Here is a 21404-nt window from a genome sequence, read left to right as displayed (position 1 = left end):
AACAGCGTAAAGCAGAGCATGGCCAACTGCTTCCGGAAGGCAGGCTTCGTGACCGCCAAACATTCGGAAGCTTGCGAAGACGACGACGACGACGAATAGGGCATGGACGACACGTTTCGCGAGCTGTCGTCCCTTTTCCCGGCTACTGTTCCAGCCGGACTGTCTGCTGGCGACATCGTGAACGCTGACAGCAATGTTTAGGCTGTTGCGAGCGTCGGTGACGAGGATATCCTAGCTGCGGTTGCAGGAACCCAGGCTGATAGCTCGAGTGGAGAAGATCGTCCGGACGAGGATGCGGCTACACGATCGTACTCCGCCGGTAAACTGGCGGCTGCGTTCAGCTTGATTTTGCGTAGTTGCGGCGACATGGGAGGAACTGGGCTGTCACACCTGGATAGCCTCGAGAATATCGAGACCAGCGTCTTTAATTCCATGTACAGGACGAAGAAGCAGGCCAAGATCAGCGATTTCTTTTCACGCAAATAAAGCATCCTGTTGCGTCGTTAGTGCGGAATTAGTTGTCATTCTTGAATGCGCCGATCGGTAAGTGGCCCTCCGCCACAGGTGAGGTCTCAGAGCCCATATTTTTTATATCGAATTTTTTATATATCGAACTATTTCGCGATCCCTTTGGAGTTCGATATATCCGTGTTCGACTGTATACCAATACCGGCGTGAAACAAACAAATATTAACGGTTTTAAAGTCTTTTAAGCAATGACATGATTTCTACGCTTTCTCTGACACGACTGTAAACAGAGAAAGCAAGCGAAAAGAAAAATGTAACTCGGCTAGATATTGTCACGTAGCCAAAAACGGCGCAGCTGTCTTGAAGGAAAAGCAGGTTTATTGGAGCGAACTTGTGCTCCCCTAACAACTCAAAGAATACACAGGCGGCGAAGAAGGAGTCAACAAAGTGACGTGCGCAGGCGAGTGTCAGTGATTCGAATGCCGTGGCGTGTGCCCTGGGGGTATTTATCTTTCGGCGCGACTGTTTCTCGAAACGTCGTATTACAATGAGAGCACTGGAGATCAAGGAAGATTATTCAAGGCTAGCGACGTCAGTCACTATCCCTGCGGGATGAGATAGCCCGTGCGGCATTAAAAAAAAGAGAAATGCACTTTGCTTGGAACACTGATAACACAGCCGGGCGCGGCCGCGGATGGAAAAAAAGAAAACAGAAGTATGCAAACAGAATGCCTGGTTCGCGGCAATTTCATCGCGTAACCTTGCGGGCCTTTAACATTGCTAATGGAGGTACGGCTTATGAAATGTTGATGGTAGTTGCTGTTTTCAATGAAGGATATTGCCAAAGATGACAGCATTTCATCTGTCATAGTCGATCCTAACTAAGCCTTTACGAGTCCTCATTTAGAGAAACTTTCCTCCGCTGTCAACACTGAACCTACAGTAAAGCAACACTGTGGAGACCCACGTGTGTAAAAGCGTGGTAGACACCACCACGCACCCCACTTTTTTTTTTAAGTGCGAATGCACTTTATAAGCGACCCCAAACCTTCCACCGCCGGCGGCGGCGGCGGCGGCGGCGGCGTCCGCAGTCCTCCTCTCCCTAGCAACGGCGTGGAGCGGAGAGGAGCGTCGGTAGCAACGGCGCGGTGACGTCACTTCACCACGTGACCACGCTCGCTCCGCCTCCTCGCCGTGGCTGCGCGGGTGCGCGCCGCTCCCCGCACCGCTCCTCGCGCCGTGACGTCATGGTATGACGTCACAGCGCGCCTCCTCTCCCCAGCAGCTGCCGCGCGCCTCTCTCTCCACCGTGACGTCACACTCTCTCCTCTCCCCCTCGCTCGGCTGCAGCTGCCGTGCGCCGCTGTCCCTCTCCCCTTGCGCTCGCCTCCTCTCTCAGCCACCTGGCTCGGCGCGCTCGGCGCGGCGTACCCCCCTATATATGCAGCGATAAACTGCCAGACCTCCGTGGGTCGGCTCGCGCGCGCTCACGGGCGAATGCCAACGGATTTTAACTTTACTCCCCCTCATAGCATCACCCCGTGCATTCGCACTTAACCATGTTCACCCTCGGGGAAATTCTTGGGAGTTTTTGCTTTTCGCGAACCAAAAACGGACGCTCCGTGCGTCTTCTAAAAAGTGACAACGGCGTCCGCTTTTTTTTTTTACGAAGAATGCGCCCGTAAAATTACGAGATTTTTTTTTTTGCGGTACCACGCACGCGCACATCCTCGTTAGTTGATAATTATAAGGTTTAACGCGCCGAAGCTACGCCTGGTGGCGCGCTGTAGTACAGGGCTCAGGAATAATGTTAACCACGTGGGAATCTTTAATGAGCGCCGAAATCTCGAACACAAGGGCGTTTCCGCTTTTCGTCCTCATCAGAAAAGTAGCCGCCGTGGCCGGGCATTGAACACGCGTTCTTGGGCTCGCCTCCTCATTGGTTAAACGTGTTGCGCAGAGAAAACAGCAGCGAAATGCGAAAGTGGAGGTCTTTGTAACTAGCGAACAGATCGGACCCGCTTTGTCTCTACTAAGTCCTGAGGCTATTAAATAAACGAACAAACAACAACACAACAAAAACAGCGGAAGCGCTAGTTCCCGGTACATGTATCCCAAGTAACACATTGACAGAAGGACACAGTTTCAGCGTTAACCTTTCATACTTAATAGGAATGGCCGCAAGTGAGGAGTGGGAAACGCGCGGCAGGCCGGAGACGATACGCCACGTTTTATGCGAGTGCACAAGCTACTCGCCTGAAAGAAAGAAGCTGTCGTCAGCACTGAGGAACCTGGACTCTCGGCGGCCATTTGCGGAGGAGAAGATTTTGTGTCACTGGCCTTCTCTGTTATCCTCTCAGAATGCGACTAATGAACTTTTCTACGGGACACGAACTTAAACAGCAGACTATAGACTGAAAGTCTCCAGTGGCAACCGATGGACTTGAACGTTGAGTTCTTCTGCGCTGGACATACCTGTCTGCTCCAACTTTTCTTCATTCGCTTATTTGTCTTTCTTGCCTATTTTTCCCCTTCCCACGTGCAGGATAGCAAATTAGGCTCTAGCCAGATTATCTTCCCTGACTGTTTTCTACATCCTTCCTTCCTTGGTGACAGTGGAGTTGAGACATAGTTGGGCTTTTAAATTTAAAATGTCACAGATATTACATTTATAATTATCATTTTATTTGGTGCTCAACAGAATGCCTCGGCTGTGGTCCGGGGGGAAGAAAGTTTGGCGCACCACTTTTCTTCACACACATGGGAACATGTCTGGGGGGGGGGGGAGTGATTGTTGTCAACATGAGCTCAACCTGCTCAAGTAACGTTGGAGACCATGCGAGGTTCGCAAAGATAGATCAGGTTAGTTGAGCCTAATACAGAAATTCGGCTTCCTCTCGTACTTTTAAGGGCGTACTTCAGTTTTTTTTTCAGTTTCTCATGAAAAGCTTTCTCCACACGCCAGTAATTTTAGCATTTCTGCCTTTCTTTTCTTTTGCAGATGGCAGGTGTAACCACGGGTTGCCATAAGAAGGCTTTTTTTCAGTATGTTTGCAACACGGGACGGAGGAGATTTCAATCGAAGCCACGGAATCCCGGGCTAGGAAGGCCTTCACCGGGGCGAGGGCCATAACACCAGGAACTGCTCGGTAAATAAAGATTCATTTGCTTTTTCTCTAAAAATAAACCAAACCAGACGTTAAAATAATGCCTGATCCACGAAATGCGACCTCTCTTTCGGAAATATTATAGACCATTATTGTCATACTATTGTCCGATATTTTGTCCTTGTCAATGCACACACCAATAATACTAGCAATAAAATCGTTCTTTATTCAAAAATAAGATCAATTCAATTCCGTACGTCACTTGCTTGCACATCAAGTATAGCTTACTTTTCGGGCCGATAACTTCGCGACAAGGCGTCCGTTCAGCACAAGTTTTGCTCTTGAAACAAGTTAAGGCGCCGAAAAGTGTCGGAAGGCAAAAGTTTTCTTTAGTTATGTCTGTGATTACGGATGCCATGACTCGTAGCCTCCTCAGGCCACTTCTGGGGAGGCCAGTTTCCCCTTTGCTCCCTCGTTTAGGGATGATGCACCCAAGAAGTCTCTTCTTTTGATGGACGGAACACAGGGAGCAGGGTGGAGTGGCAGAGAAAGGGAAGGGGGCGTTCAGTGCAGGTCGGCGCCCCCGTCTCACTGGCATTCTGTGCGACTGGTCGTCCAATTCTAAGACCGGCCCTGTTCGCGCGCCCCTACCTGCGGCGCATTAAAGCGCTAGACACATGGACGACTGGTGCACGCGATTCGCACGCGACTGATCGTTACGACGGTCGCCACGACTAGTCGTACGCGTGAATTTGAGACACATGCTCCAAAGTGCGCGTGCGATGCGTCGTCGCCGTCGCTCCGCCCACTGTTTTCGCTCCATGGTTGCGTCCCTGTCTAGGCGCATTCCGGCCGATTTAGAGATGTGCAAGAGAAATCCGAGCAGGGAAAGAAAACATTTATCAACTGGAAGTGAAACTGAATGCTGCTATTACGTTATACATTGCATTTGTATATGTTAAGTACGGCGGTGTGGGAACATTTAGCGCCCATGATTCCGCCCGGCCATGCTGTAGGTACCGCTGGCAACATGTGTCTACCAGGCGGACAGCGCACGGGTCGGCGGCGGCGGCCGCGGCGGCGGTGAGCTGTTCCCCACAAAATACAGTCTAGTCCACTTATAACAATATCCAAGGGCCAAGGAAATCCCATCGTTATAACCCATAATTGTTATAAGCGGGTTGCGAAATAAAAAGAAGGAACACAGCTCAAAACATCTTATTCGCATGCCAGCAAGGCCGTACTACTACTAATTTGCAGAAAAGAAGCCACAGTCGGTCACCTTTGTTTGCCGCGTGTGAAGCTAGCGCAAATCTTTTCCAAGAGCATTTATAGGTGCTTCACCTAGCTGAGGTAAGTACCCTTGGAGGAAACAAAGTCCCCAAGGGACTGTGTCACGCATTGGGCCTCCTACGAAGACATACCTGAGTAGGCTGCGCAACCGTGTCCTTAGAGTCATCACTGTTGCACTTTTGGTGCAAAATATAACCGAATTCAATCGTTATATCCGATATCGCGGCACTGGGGCGTCGTAATAAGCAGTTTATTTTACCATAGAAAGAATACAAAAGTTGACGGTGCAATAGCTGTTCATCGTTATACGCGATATGTTGTTATAAACGGTATCGTTATAAGTGGACTCGACTGTACTCGGAATTGCCCAAAATGGCGCCTCCTCGGGGCTTTGAAAGAAACTTTCTTAGCGACGACACCTTCGGGTTCTCATTGGCTGTGGCCCCACGACGATCGCAACGATGGCACGAATGCATCTGGCTTGCCAGTCGAACGTCGTGAGCCTCTTCCGACCAGCGAACGACGCCGAAATGGGACCTAACGATCAATCATAACGATCAGTCGCATGCGAATCGCGTGCACTAGTCGTCCACGTGTCTCGCGCTTTATCCTCTTTTGTGTGTGCTATCAGTTGCAGAGCGGTTCTTACCTGTGGAACGCTGGTCAACAACGCTTCCGCTCTTTTCGGAGTCCAGAATACAGGGTCGCTTATAAACAGCCACCCTTGCATCACCCTAATGCGGGAAGCAACACACAACGCAAGAAAAAAAAAATCAGAAACAGCCTTTCACCTCATTTGCCCTTCTACTAAAAATAAACTGAACGAATGATGCCAGTATACTCGGTGACAACTTAAGAACGGCACCGAAATTAGCCGCTGTGCCTTATCACCGTAGCCGGATGTTTCTCCGCGCGGCGCAAGTAGGGCGTTACTGGGAATATTTTGAACCTGGTGTGAGCCGTTCCCGTGATTTTTTGGACTTATTATGCTTATAAACGACTCCAGTGACGACAAACAAACTGCGCGAGACAAGGCAGACGATCTCACGCATTCATAGCAAACCCCTTTCAAAACGCGCGCGCACTGACATCACGGGTCCGCCGCTTTGGCGGAGTGATACACTACATGAGGTGGTGCCGTTCTTGAGTTGTAACCGAGTATAGCACTGGTTATGTTTGCTGCGGCATGAACTCCAAATATCCGACTGTGGGAATTTATTTCAGAGATAACCAGTCAAGTTTCGACACTTTTTGCTTGAATTATCAAATCAGTCCGTCATGTCTTTGTATTGTCTCGCGTTTTGCTCGTACTAGCAGCAAACCAACCAAGCTGCGTGCAATTATGGCGTCTGCTTTACCGCAGCGGTGTGTTTAATATAGAAAGTTTCTTACCAAACAGCATCTGGATCTGCTTCCGTGAGAGCTTTGTACACGGCCTTTCCGGAATTCCGCAGAAAAGTCAAGTTTCTGGAAAACAAGTGAGCTTAAATAGGCGCACCGTCAAATGACTTAGGGTAGTGCTGACAATGTTGTGAAACCTTTCAAAGGAGATTTTAAACATTCAGGCGGCGAAGAAGGGAGTTTTGAAGTAGTGCATCGATCGCTTGGATTTTGGCGAGCATCCGAAACGTTGTATGCGATTCGAATAGTTGTTGCTATTTGATTAGCATTCCGTTTGAAAATTTGAGATTAACCATCTTCGAACATTCGGTACGGTCAAGTATTAGTGCTTGAATCGACTGATAAACAAGCCGTGGTGGGATGGCGTGCTTAAAAACCCCCCGTTATTGTGAATCATGCCAGCGTGCCTGACTGGGGTCGTATACAAACACAAATAGGAATTCAAGTTTTTTAAAGGACGGTAACCTTTTTTGGGCTATCTTGAACGCAAAAAAATTGTCAGCCGCGGGGCCAAGAGTTAAAATGAAATCTTGAATGAAATGTGTAAATGGTGCGGTAGTCTTGGGCACAAGGGCCCACCAGGCTAATTAAATTTCAGAAAAAAAATTCTTCGAATCTTTACGAATTACAAAGGTCTTATAATCAACCTAAGAAAAGAACCACTTTTTTTTTAAATATAGCATGCTTAGAGCCGATCAGGTATTTTCTCTAAATATACTATAAATTGTGTACAACGACAAGTTGGCCTTGGCAACTGGCTCTGCATCAACTACGCAGTACTCACTCCGGCGCAAAAAAGAAAAGAAGGCATGCGCCCAAAGCAAGGACAAACTACGGCAGGCAAACCTTCTTGTTTCAGAGCGTCAGCCTAATTATTAAAACTACAGGAATAATTAATTTCTCTTGCGCTCCCGGTGTTGTTAAGAAAAAATAAACCAATCCATATTAGAAAATAACCTATGCTGTACTTCGTAGAATCCTAATGTGAATTTGCACTGTTACCGTGAGAGTGTATATGACGTTTTGTTTTCTTTTTATATTTGACTTTCGCATGTTGTTGCGGATCTTGGAGGCAATGATGATTATATAAATTATTTTATAAACCTCTAAAGAAACAGATTTAGTTATGTAAATATTTAACTTGGTAAATGGTGACGTATGTCACAAGATGTTTCTTCTTTTCTGAGTAATTTGTGCTTCATTATGTGTGTACTTTATAGATGAGAGGATGCAATGGGATACACATATGCCGCTAGTGCTGTTTCAATTTGTCTCGTATTTATCAATGTATGTAACCTTGCGCCTGCGTCCGGGGCAGTCACCTCGTCAAGCGGCCTCAACCAGCGGCTTCTTGCGGCTGCCCCCTCCTCTGTCAAAAAGGAAAATAAAGACTTTTGACTTCGACTATATAGGCAAAACTTTTCCAAACCACTAATCTGAGAGAGGGAGGGAAAATAATGATTTAAAAGGGAGCTGGCTACTTCCAACTTTGGAGTAATTAAAAGGTAGAATGGTTGCCTTAATGAACCACAAGGTTAGCACAAGTATATTCAAAGAGCAACGGCTGAAAGATCACAGGCGTCCTCTGTAGTATATATACTATAATATATAATAATATACTATATACTATATACTATAAATAATATACTAATATACTATAATACAGTATATATAACTATAATATATCTGAAAACACGCTTCATACTTTTCGCCATTATTCCGCAAAAAAGACAACATTGGGCATAATTGAGGCAAAACAAAATGTAGCGTTTACTCGGATTTTGAAGTTTGGAGCAAATTGTGAAGCAAATTTAATTTCTTATTCTGGTTTGGTCTCAGTGCTTTTAAAGGGACACTGAAGTGATATGTAAACATTGCGGGATTACTAGCGCAAATTGTAGTCCGGAGTCCCCAGGCCATGTTTCGACCACTCTAGGCGCGTTTACGCGATTTTATTTAGTAGAAAAACTAATTCGAAAACGCTGTCCTCCTCTCTTTACGCTCGCCCATTTTCTGTGGCGTTTTCGTGTGACGTCAGGAGGGGATGAGCTGGCAATTGGCTGCGCCACGGCTGCGCTACTGCACGGCTCCCCGGCCGACAGAGCCAGTCGGCCCAGCGTTTCGTCCGCCGGCCGCCGGCGGGTCGTCGCAATCAAGGAGGTTAAAAAAAATTGCTTGGTCGTAATTCGTTCGCTTAGTTGAAACGAAGCCAGGACACGTTTGTGAATGGAAGAATGTGCCTTTCTTTACTTGGTTTGTTTGTACACTGTATCTAGCTCCAAGTCAAGGTCGCTTCACACAAGCGCTGCACATGCGACGCTTCGCTGACTGGTACGTCAGTAGGAAAATATAAGGCCTCTTGAAGGCGGGAGAAGAGTCAGCGAAGTCAATATAGGTACTAAGCAAATAAAATCAACTGATATTTTTACCGTACAGCGTAAAACTAGGGCGCGGGAAGCAATGTTTTGCGCTGGGCGAACAAGCAGAGCGGTCAGCAGCACGACTACGCATCTGCGAACGCTTTTCCGTCTACGAAATGCAATTGCTAGACGTGAGCTACTGTGGAAACTCGGGCGACGCTTACTGCACGATCGCAGTACAACAAATAGTCACCTAAGCGGCTTGAAATGCCAAAACTAAATAAAAGTGTAAACCGGTTGTATAATATATACCGTATATTAGCAAGGCGTTGGCGTCCCGCTCCGTGGCCTAGCGGTCTGAGGCTCCAGCAATTCACGGCAAATGTTTTGCGAGTCACGAGTTCGAATCCCCGCGGGTACGTGCTTTTTTTTTTTTGTAAGTTAACTTTTTTGTTTTCCGCCGTTGTTTTCTATATTGAGTTCACCTTTTTTGGGGCCGCAACGTTCATGGCTACATGAACTAGTTCACAAAACGCGCGCAGGCTGGCACTGGCGCGCTAGCGAGTTCTCGTTGGCGTGCTGTTGCCATAAGCACCGACTGCTTGCAGGCAGTGGGCACAGGCCAGAATGAACAGACCCTTGGCCTGGTGCGAACACGCTTTTTACGATACAGGCATGAGGGAGGCAAGCTCCAAATATGGGGGAAAAGCGCATGACATTTGGGCGTCTGCGGGTACGCGGAGTCTCGGCTAGTGAATGCTACGACTACAAGCCGTCCTGGGAGGCTTATCTTGTGCATTTTACAGCCGACAACATGGCAGAAGCGCGGTACGATGATTACTGAGATATTGAGAATGCCCATCCAACAAAGCCATTGGTTATGTTTTACAGAACCGAAACCGAAACTTGTGTGATTGCTAACCTTGGGCATCGTCCAATCACGGCGCCCCTCCTCTCAACGTCACAGCCTTAGTTGGTGCGGCCGCCGCAAACCGCGCATGGTAGTTTTTCTTCTTTCGCGCTTTGTAAAATAATTACCGATTTGTCAACCGGATAAACGATGAAAAGTGTGCTAATTTGAGCCAGTCTACGCAGTGCAAGCAAAAACGGGATCTTGACAAATTCACTTCAGTGTCCCTTTAAACTTGAAAGCAAAAAAAAAAAATGCTGCGGTCCTGATGACCTTCCGATTGTGTTTCTTTGGCATTATGCCGAATGCATTGCCGAATTTCTTGTTGTCATATTCCAAGCGTCTTTGTTAACTGCAACATTACCGCGTGACTGCAGGATAGCTAGAGTCATCCAAATCTTAAAAAAAGGGGATCGACTAATTCCTGATAACTACCATCCTATATATTTAACTTCAACATGCTGCAAATTAATTGAACATATCATAGCCTACAGTATTATTGAATTTCTTGAAAGACACTCGATTCTAACAGGCTTCCAACGTGGTCTTAGGAAAGGCTATTCGACTGTGACTCAACTGGTCCCCGTCACACACGAGTTTGCGAAGGCCCTTGATAATAATGTCCAGGTAGACACAATTTTTCTTGATCTTAGCAAAGCATTTAATAAAGTTCCGCATGACAAATTAATTCAAAAATAAAAAAATTATAAATCTTCTAGAAAGTTTTAGCATTGGTGTCTAGGTACTTGATGAATAGAGAGCAGTATGTTTTGATTGATGGTCATACCTCGAGCTGTCTTGCCGGCACATCCGGAATGCCCCAAGGTAGTGTTCTGGGGCCATTGCTTTTTCTTTTATACATCAATGATATCGTCACTGTAGTTTGCAGATGACTGTATTTTATTCCGTGAAATCTCAAGCATGCAAGATCAAATAGAACTTACCATAAACCAGGACAATATATACAGTTGGTGCAAGGAATGGGGCATGGTTGTCAAGCCGAGAAAACTGTTTCCCTCCACATAACGCGTAAAAAATCTGCATTTGAATTTCAGTACACACTGGGATCGTGTGCTGTGAACCAAGTCAACAGCTTCAAATATTTAGGCGTAACGTTTACTAATAATCTTTCCCGGAACTTGAACATCGACAACATCTGCTCCTCCGATTTTCGAGAACTGTGTTTCTTGAGACACAAACTTCGTAAATCGCCTCCAAGTGTAAAAACTTCTTTGCTACCATTGATACGTTAGACCAAAACTTGAGTATGCTGCTGTAGTAGGGGATCCGTATACCAAAAAAATTGGCCGCGTATCTTCTCCTTTCGTTGCAAATGTCGTCAAAAGATGATAGTCTTTATCGACTTTTGTCAAGTAAATGCCTCCCTTCGCTTTCCCGCTCACCTCTCATGTTGTTCCTCTTGCGTCGCGCTCCTCCCAAGGTAAAGACGCCAAAGGTTTGCCTAAATCATTTTAAATTTCCCGCGTTCCACTGCTCCAAACCGGGTGTCCCGATGCCGACGCTGCCGTACGGCGAAGACGCGCGTGAATCGAGGCGCCCTACTTCAATGTTTATAGAACCGCGTTTCCCTAGTCCACGTGCGTTGCAAGCAGAACGTGGAACCTATCTAGTGGAACCTTTCGTAACTGTTGCCGGTTGATTTCTTAAAATGGCACCAGAAGCTATAGTAGCGCGGGCGACAGCAGGCGACGGAGTAGTGAATTTTATTTCTGCAGTTGATGAAGTACTTACTTTCGCAAAAGTCAAGCATGTATGATTGTTTATAAAGGAACACTGCAAATATCACTTCTGTATTAATTTCTTGTCTTATATTTGCGTAATGTCTTGTTCTCCTACAACAATGTTGAAAAGTATGAACATTACACCGGACTTAGACCGGTACATTTAGCTGTGACTATATAAGACTATTGCGCAGGCATTGTTTTACTGTGGCCGGGTGGCTGAATCGAGTCACAGACAGATAGACGGACAGACAGACAGACAGACCAAAATTTCTGGGTTTAGGTAGCCCAAGAAAAAACTATTGTCTTTAAAATAACATCGATAAATTGGAAAACATTCAGAGTTAGGTTCATTTTTTCAAAATTGCGTCGCACAGATTCCCCCTCTGAATTAATGATTGCCAATAAAATTCCCAAGTTTCAGTTAAGAAGACAGAAACTTCATCTTGATTTCCTCTGCTCACGTACTAACCATGAATTGGATATCGACCCCTCCCTGTATATGTCCGCCCTGACTACAAGACACACGCAGCAGCACCACCCGAGATCACTAACACCATACCATGCGCGTACTGATACTTACAAGTTTTTATTTTCCCACGTATCGTGGCTGAGTGGAATTCGTTACCGAAACATACTCGTTATATTCTGTATAACCCTGTTTTTTGTTATTGTTGTTGCTGTTTGTGTCTTGGCATTTGGCAATTTCAATGCAATGTAGGCCGTTTCATTTTTGTCCCTTTTGCTCTTTTTGTAATACCTTTTGTAATTGTGATATTCAAGTGTTCGTCCTGCCGGGGGTACAACTGTGGTCTGCAGTATTAAATCAAAATAAATAAATAAATAAATAAATAAATAAATAAATAAATAAATAAATAAATAAATAAATAAATAAATAAATAAATAAATAAATAAATAAATAAATAAATAAATAAATAAATAAATAAATAAATAAATAAATAAATAAATAAATAAATAAATAAATAAATAAATAAATAAATAAATAAATAAATAAATAAATAAATAAATAAATAAATAAATAAATATTGGTTGGGACGATCCTCCTGTACCGGACTTGCGCCGTGCGTGAGACTGTAAACCACTTGCTGTGCGTCTGCCCTCGATTCGCTGCTGCGCGAAAAGCGAGCCCCCTGTCTCGTGTACGTCATGGAGGCAGGCTCGAACTTGGTCATTTTCTTGGACCTCGGGCCAATAGTGTTGACAGTACCTTGGATACAAAAGTTCTGCTCCAGTTCCCACGATACTCTGAACTCGGCAAATATCTCTAGAAGATCATAGACAGCGCAAGTGTCTCGCGATGTGTACTCTTTCGCGCTGCGGTGTTCAGCTATTTATTTTTCTTCGGTTGGTGTTGTTAGTTTTGCGCCGTTTACTTTGCATTTTTAGTCATCGTTTACATTGAATATTTTCTTTTCAATTGTATTTTTTATGTAAGGACTCTGCTAGCACCATTCCCTTGTTTCTCGCTTTTAACATTTCGTGTTTGTATTCTTCCTGCCGTACCCCTAATGTCTAACTTTCAACACTCATCATTGTAGTCCCCCCCATCTGGCGTAGCAAGCCTTGTTCCTAGCAGAGCTGACCTCACCAGTTTCCATTAAGGAGCTCTCTCTCCCTTTCTCTCTTCTCTCTTCGCTCCTCTTTATCTCTTTCCTCTCTCTCTTTCTCTCTCTCCTCTCGCTCTCCTCTCTTCTCTGCTCTCTATCTCTCCCCTCACTCTCTCTCCTCTCTCTCTCTCCTCTCGTTCTCCTTTTTCTCTCTTCTCTATCTCCTCTCTGTCTTTCTCTCTCATCTTAGTCCCCCTTTTTCTCTCCTCTCTCCCCCTCTCTCTTTCTCACTCTCTCTTACTCTCTGTCTCTCTCTTTCTCTCTCGTTTTCTCTCTTCTCTCTCCCTCGCTCTCTCATCTTTCTCCTTTCTTACTCTCCTTTCTTACTCTCCTCTCTCTTTCTGACTCTCTCACTCACTCTCTTTTTCTCTCCCCTTCTCTCTTATCTGTCCCTCTTTCTCTCTGTCTCTTCTCTCTCACTCTTTCACTCTCCCCCTCTCTCTCAATACATAAGTGGTATTCACAGTATTCTTTTTATTAAAAATACACGGGTGCTTGACATTGGCTTTATAACAATAAATACGCTTTGAAAATAAAGTTTTGACCCAAAAATACAAAAAGAGCACGTTGCAGGGCGGTAGAAAACTCCTCTTTCAACGACACTTGCTGCGACGTGAGCAGATACGCGGCCAATATCTTTCTTTAATTCGTATACACCGCAGACCGATAATACATGCCCTTGAAATCCATCATTACATGTATTGAAAAATAAACTGTGGCGAAAAAAAATATTCGGTGCTTGATTCAATATTTGAAGTCAATTTTCTTTCCAAGCGCTTCTATCCGATAGAGGAAATGCGCCGTTGAACAACCCTACAAATTAGTGGTCATTGATTAGCGTTAGACACTATTATGTGCGCGGCATGCCAATAAAAGCTTTACCATCCTCTCCTAAAGAAAGTTGAGAGAAGGGCGAGAGCTATCTCACATCAAAACCGCGCCAAAAGTGCGTCAAAACCTTTACTTGAAAAGAGCGTCCAAATCGATCGTCTAACCTTCAAAGTCCCAAATTGCAAACAAAGAACGGACACATGCGACGGTTTTCAGCGCACTAAGTAAACGCATCTACGAACGATCTAGATGTATACCGGTACGCGGTTTATGAGACGATACAAAGGTATACTATTTTGCTCCAACGTGATAGATCCGTGTATTGTCTTATCTAGAACCGTTGCTTTTTCGCGATTTTCAAGTAATCGTTTTGACCACTGGAAGCCCGATTTCACGCACGCGCCGTGTGTCCAGAGACCTTACAAGAGCTTTCCGGTCGACCAACGGGTCCACGGGGAAATGCATTAGTTGTTTGACGGGACGCATCGATCCCGCCAAGAAAGCTGTCGCTTTCAAAGTGGCAGCAATGGACATAAGAAAATGACACACAATAGTGCCCAACTTACGCGGAGGGTGGGTTGAGCTCGTTGAACAGATCAGCGTTGTAGTAATGGTCCGTGCCGAACTCTTTAATGTACTGGAAAACAAGATTTAACGTGAATGCTGGAAGTCGGCTTAGCATAGTTTAATTATTTTGAGAAAGCTGTTTGAGGTAAGGCTCTGGGTAAAATATCGCAAAGCAGAACCGGATTTCGCACAGGTCATAAAAATCTTCCTGTGGGCTTCTTTGGTGGCACAAGGAAACGCCATGCACAAAAAAAGCATAACGTTCCACGACGTGCCATGAATGCATTTCACTGAAGCCAGCTTAGGTGTCACAAACATACGCCGGAAAATCACGGAGAAATGAAAAAGAAGTTTCATAAGCATAGAACAAACACAGCAGCTACTGCTACATCTTATATAACTTCTGTGCCTTCTAAGCTCGTGTCCAGTGTTTATACGGTTGAAAATGTCAGTGGTTAACAATATTTACGCTTTTCTCCAAAGCGTTTTATGTTATGTTTAAAAGCAGAGCTTATGTCATACCTCATCGTAACAGCCAATAACATATCTGCATGACATCGTAATTTACGTCCCTACTTAGTGTTTAACAGAGACAATTGACACGACAAAGAAAAGCGAGTCGAGTAATGGATAAACGTTTCCTAGAGATATTTGTATTTGACATTAGGGGTGTGCGATAATTCGAACATTCCTAATATGTAAGCGGGTGACGCAATATCTTATACGGCTTCGAATAAATTTTTGAAATATTTCGGTGTTTGAAAACATGCACCCACGTTTCCCGTTAGCCGAGGGGGGCTTTCCCGCTGTGCCTTGGTGACGTGCGGCCAAACGGCGAGGAGAAGGTGCTTAAGCGCTTCTTATCTCCTTGTAATTGGGCAAACAACGCCTCCATTCGGCTTCTGTCTTTCCATCCTGACATCCTGACCATGTGGTGGGGTCAAACCGCCCTGAACTTTCTCGACAAGGAAGCACAGCTCTGTATTGACTTCCACTCTTGTGAAGTCGATTGTTCTTTTACACCTGTAATATTCCTTTTTTTATATTGGACATGGGCCAAAAACTGGCGCAGCTTGCGCTAGTGGTGCGAGCCTAGAGAAACGGCAGAGCTGGCGGCCCCTCTCCCTTCGTCGGAGACCCGGCTGTTGCGCCTCGCATGAATTTCCGGACTGAAAGTACTCCATGACTGGCAGGCCCGCATCGTTTTGTCCACAGCCTTTCACATCTCTCACAAAGTGGACCGCGTCAGCACGCGCGGAAACTGGCTTCACGAAATCGGCGTCTGTAACGCGAGCTCGGCGCCTGTGGTCCCCACTGCAGGCGCAAACGCACGTGAACTGGCGAGGAGAACCGCACGCGAGAGATCACGCCACGAACGCTGGACAGAGTGTTCTAGAAGGGCGAGCGGGCCGACGCCGGGCGCCCCTCACGAGGCGCACACTCAAGTGCGATCGGTATTTTTTCTTGGTATTTTTTGCGAGCTTCTCACGTGGGGCGAGCTCACGCGCAAGCCTGGACGACGCCGGGCGCTCCTCACGAGGCACACGCTCAAGTGCACTCGGCTGGGCTTTATGTTCTGGTAACGCTCCACGGCGTAACGAAAAGCTTAAAAAGCTCTGCTGTTAAAACGACGAACTTGTCTATCTCCGCGCTCCTAGGCATCGAAATAAAGTTTATTGACAAAGAGGCGTTGACCCCGCGGCACTGCGGATGCGGCCGACCAATCCCGCAGATGTTATGAGGCACTTGCTTTTGTTAGTTTGTTATCACGCGCTTGCGCCAACTATGGTGGCAGCTATTTTATAAATTTGTATAAAGCATCAAACTTCCTTCGCATACCCAAGATTCCTGGGTATACCATAATTTACCAGAACTGTTGGGTAACCAAATATAACCATAACCAAAAATGCACCATAACTGTCGGGTGACGTTAAGAGTTTAAAAGATCAATTATAACAGGAAGTGGCTTGTGTTAACTCCTGTGTTTTCATTCCACTCACCTCTTGCACAAACAACTTTCCGATAGTGACAAACAATGTCTCGTTCGGGTACACGAACGTGGGGCTGGAAAACACAAGAACTCGGCAAGGTAAGTTTTTATGACTCACGCACAATGATTCTAGTTTAACCACAGAAATCCAAGTACAAATAAGAAATTATTTTAGGTATAATGCAAGTTACGCTAGATTATTGGCTCATGCAAGGAGTGCTCATTTTTGAGACAACGTTTCTATAAATTCGGACAAAGGTATTACAAAGTTCCCACAATTCAATTTTGCAAAAAAGAAAACCATCTTACCAAGCATATTTGTCATCAAAATGTGATATCCAGCATGTCCTAGTCATTTTTGTGTTGGGAAACAATCTGTGTGTGTTGGGGAGAGAGCAGAAGAAAAGCGAAAAGTTCTTTTTTTAAATTAGCTCTGAGACATGCAATGACCTAAGGAACTAGTACAATAATTCTAGTGTTACATTATATGGCATACATAAAACATTGAAACTGCAGTTTCTAATCTTGCAATTCGTTTCTCATTTTACAATTCCACGCGCGTTTTGTTTTTTCAGCAACAATTGGCAATTTTCGGCCCAGCTCACCACTGGCTACTTCAGCGATCCGTATCCACATTTAAGCTCATGTTCTTTCCGACATTAAAAGGACCATTGCCAGAACGTACACATTCAAGGTGTGCCATACACACAGCAATTTCACTTTAACTTTGAGCAAGTGTTAGGCGAAGGTTTTTTTGTTCAAGGACAGACACACGCACGCACACGCTCGCAAAGTTACTTCCTACATAGAACACAGCACAAAACTCTTGTACTCCATATCGAAAGTAACTCGGTACCCTTATTGCGTATAAAAGATATTTTTACGATGCCTTGCGCCGTTCCAAGCACATTCCTCCATTCGGGCATTATCTGGCTAAACGATGGTACGATCTCTTTCTAGACGATGTCGTGAAAAGTCTGTGCTCTCTCAGACTCTAAACATTCCACCAATATTTACTTTGTTCAGGTTCTACACAAACATGTATATCGGCGAACCATTAGTACTGAGACTATGTATCAGCAACAGAGAAATGACCATGCGTTTTGTCCATTCTGTGCCACCAAGCGTTTTTAGAGTATCTTCGAGGCAAGCAGCCGCCAACTGACAAGAATGTATAACACCCATCACCCCGTGAAGATTGCAAACAAATTTGTGCCCTCACAGCACCTATACTCCGCGCCATCTACCTTGCCCTCCACCCCGCCGCATGGAATTTTCCCCCTTCCGCCCTCACCCCATACGTCTCTGTATATAGGGGTGAACTATTTCCGGACCACCCTCTGAACCCCACGCATTCCTACGAGCAGCGGATGGCTCGGCTGGCTAACACGGACCTCCACATTCAGCAAGAACTCGCGAAGAGTACGTGGACAGCATGCTGAATCCAGGCCATCCACTTCTACCACACGGGCACCCCACGACACAAAATCGTTGTGTAATCAAAGTTTATGCAGTCAAATCAGTCACAATCTCCGCTGTATCCGGGCAAGCGACTGGCTATCCCAAGGCTGTTCACAGAGTCGCATATTGAGGTATCAAGATTTGAAAGCCCCAATAACTGGTCCAAAAGTCGTTTAGCAAGGATGGCTGAGTGGCTCAGTACTTAAATCGACTTCGAAGAGTCAGATAAACACTGCGCAAGTACGTTACGAGATTACATTTCCGAAAGCACAGGCCGGCGTTCTGGATTATTTCAGCTAATTCACACACATTGTTGTTTTTAACAGTAAAAGAGCGGTGAAAAGCGGTGTTTCGTTCGCACCATACTCTGGAAAGATTTGGTGACGTCAACTTTGATGACGCACTCGAATGTCACATTAGACTTCGTCGGTCTAAACATTTCTCAGGAGGGAGACGGGAGCCAGAGAAACACACGTCTGGCAGATTACAAACTTTCTGCTGGCAGGTACACACTTATAAGGCACAAATAAGCCTATCATTAACGATTTAACAGAGTGTGCACCACCCTAGACTACTCTCCGTCATGTTAGCGAAGCAGGATTACATCCTTGCACGCCGTAACACAGCCGCACATGCTACACTCTTGCTAGCCGGGTCCCCATATTGGCGGGTACCTTCGTTTTAATCTTGCAGAAAGTGCAAAACCTGAATGCTGCATAATTTAGAATTGTGGGAAGTGACTGTCCAGTCCTTGTTAGATGTCTTGCAGATGACATAGCGTAGTTCTGTGGCCTCCTGCGCACCCCTTAGCGTACGAGTGTCCTGCTTGACGCTAACCGTATAATGGGCTACAGTGCGTTTCACTATGTGTTACCTCCCTTACGCTAAATCTGCACGAATAGCGCTACGCTACACTAGCGGCGCCGCACTGCATGGCACTGCGGTAAGAATTCACTTCTTTGAGCGCAACTGCGCACGCCCTTTGTACCACATGCTTACTTCTCCATAGCCCGTGGAACATGACCGGCAAAGGCTGGCAGCACTGGTGTCATGCCAAACTCGCGCATGCGCTTCAGGATGCGATGCTGCAGTGCAACTTGCTGGGCGTGCCACGATTCCGGAAGTGGACCACCGAAACCGCGCAAGTTCCCCATTCGTTGCCTGCACAGAAGGTGGTAAAAAGGCGGCATGCGGTTTCAGTTTTATTATCTTGTCTGAGCCAAGACGCGAGGGAAATAGGCCCGCGAAGGTGTACATGTGACTGCTGCTCAACAAATGGAATTATTCATGGTAGCACAATTAAATTTGTCAAGCAGGATAAAGACGAACTGCATGCATTTACTATACATCGCTATATATAAAAAATTAGCAGTGGCTTAGCTTGACTACGCCAGGATATACGTAGCGTGAGCTAAAGTTCAGCTGGTTATTCTTAGGTTTCCTGGTTGTCTAGGATTAGCTAATTATCATGCTTACTGCTGCAAAAACGATTTACAATCCAATCCAATCCAGTCCAGTCCAGTCCAGTCACTGCTCCTCGAGCATGCGCAGTACGGCTCTCCAGGAGCCACGCGAAACGGCTATCAAGCGGCTCCGGCGCAGTGAGAGACTTGGCTACTGTGCAACGGAGCCGACAGCTGGGCACGCGCCGGCGGCAGTGCGTCTGCCGCGGCTATGACATCACTCCTCTGGAATGCGCAGACTGGCGAATGTGGAGACCCACTTCTCTACACACCCGTACTACAGATGGATTGGATTTCCAATACAATCCCATTTAATCCAATCCAATCCAATCTAAGCCAAGACAAGCCAATATAATCCAAATCCAATCCCATGGAGGAAAAAAAAGCTTTCCAATCTCATGCTATTCGCGCTTGCGCACTACGGCCCTTCACGGCCCACGCGAAACTGCTCAACCTCGGCCAGTGTAGCTTACGCTACAAAAGAAACTCCGCCTCGAGAACCTCACCCACCTGGGTTCATCTCTGCTCTACGTAAACTCCCTGCTGAGGTGCTCCTAAACAAGTACAAGTACCTATAGCTAATGCCAGCCATGCACCCGAAGCCCTACGCAAATGGTACGCGCCTACCACCACACCACGCAGCCAAAAGCGCCACTCCGTTACCAAAGCTTACCTGCACAGCCTCATTTGGTCTTTCCCTAGAATAACTCGCTATCGAAATTTCTCTCGCCCCAACGATCCCAGAATACGCATAAATCCTCATTCCGTGGACACGCCCACACTTCACGTAATCGCACGTCCGAACTCTCGAGAAGTCTTGCTCGGGCAGTATAGAACGATGGGTCTGCTTCATTCTTTCTTTACCGATATCCACAACGCTCATCCTTCTCACAGTAGACTCACGAACAGAGCAAGATGCTCTCGATTCTATAGCCCACTTCGTCGTCCCATAATTAAACGAGCTTCTTCCAATGAGCCTACAGCCCGCCTTGCGTCCAAAAGTCGCTCTTCTCTCTCTTTATTTTATATTAGTTGAATTAAAAAGACACACGGAGACAGAGTATGGAGATATAACAGAACAGGCTCCACAAACCTCTCCCAAAAACGGAGTAAATGAGGCCCAGAGTAGCTGTGAAACCAATTTGGTAGTCACCCCGATAGAATCGGGTGGGTTTATAGCACCGCAAAATGGTTCTCTCTTCATCCGTCTCTATTCAGGTGTGAAACGAACGCTGCCTTCCCCCTGGAACGACACGTGGCGTTTAGAAACACTCTTTACACGTTTCGGTCGCCCTTGGCATGTGGGACTCAGTAGTTCCGTCGCCACTACCGCTTCACTGCGCTGCACTAAAGTCGCAGGTAATGACCCTCCAGACGTTAAATCATCAAGCTAGCGACATCATAAGGTGCGAAAACTGCGCGGGCATTACGCTCTTCACTCGTGCGCTATTCGACCCTTATGTTGCCACTAACGCTTTTTTTGTAGCGCAAGCTACGCTGGCCGAGGTTGAGCAGTTTCGCGTGGACCTTGACGGACAGTGCTGCGCAAGCGCGTGGAGAAGTAGATTGGATTGGATTTGGATTGGATTTGAAATCCAATCAAAGTGTAGTACGGGTGTGTAGAGAATTGGGTCTGCACATTCGCCTGTCTGCGCATTCGGAGAAGTGACGTCATAGCCGCGGCAGACGCACTGGCGCCGGCGCGTGCCCAGCTGTGCGCCTCCGTTGCGCAGTAGCCACATTTGACGCTGCGCCGGAGCCGCTTGATAGCCGTTTCGCGTGGCTCCTGGAAAGCCGTGCTGCGCATGCGCGAGGATAAGTGAGCGGACTGGACTGGACTGGATTGGATTGGATTTCCGAACCTTAGCTCACGCTACGTATATCCTGGCATAGCCGAGCTAAGCCACTGCTAATTTTTAAAGCGAAGCTCTCCGTGCCTCGCTGGTGGCATTCGATGTGGTGCCCGAACGCACTGCAGGAAAGCCAACTTCAAACACTGGGTTTCACAAAAAGTTTCCGGTGGCCGGAATCGAACCTGCGTCCCCCGCGTTATTCAGCCAACGTTTATCTGATTGCGCCATTCCCACACGGTCGAAGCAGTTTGGATTTCGGACTTCGACTCAGGTTGCACGGGAGGAGGCTTTGCGTTTTAAATGCGGAGCATTTCTTAGTCGCACGATGTC

General features: G+C 46.3%; 1 protein-coding gene across 1 annotated transcript in view; it reads right to left on the bottom strand.

Annotated features, from left to right (window-relative positions):
* The window catches only part of LOC144161523 (uncharacterized), a 101650-nt gene that overhangs the window by 21297 nt on the left and 58949 nt on the right, over positions 1 to 21404 (bottom strand). Inside the window, exons 9-14 of the mRNA XM_077692182.1 lie at positions 18758 to 18919; positions 16607 to 16672; positions 16308 to 16371; positions 14307 to 14377; positions 6261 to 6335; positions 5518 to 5602 (exon numbers count right to left, since the gene is read on the bottom strand). Coding sequence (XP_077548308.1) covers positions 5518 to 5602; positions 6261 to 6335; positions 14307 to 14377; positions 16308 to 16371; positions 16607 to 16672; positions 18758 to 18919 — 523 coding nt within the window. The remainder of the gene's footprint in view (positions 1 to 5517; positions 5603 to 6260; positions 6336 to 14306; positions 14378 to 16307; positions 16372 to 16606; positions 16673 to 18757; positions 18920 to 21404) is intronic.

Source organism: Haemaphysalis longicornis, unplaced genomic scaffold (assembly GCF_048455015.1).
Source record: "Haemaphysalis longicornis isolate Haplotype H1 unplaced genomic scaffold, Haemaphysalis longicornis Haplotype H1 scaffold_12, whole genome shotgun sequence".
Classification (NCBI taxonomy): Eukaryota; Metazoa; Arthropoda; class Arachnida; order Ixodida; family Ixodidae; genus Haemaphysalis; species Haemaphysalis longicornis.
Note: the sequence above shows the minus strand (reverse complement) of the source record. Positions and strands in the feature narration are given on the sequence as shown.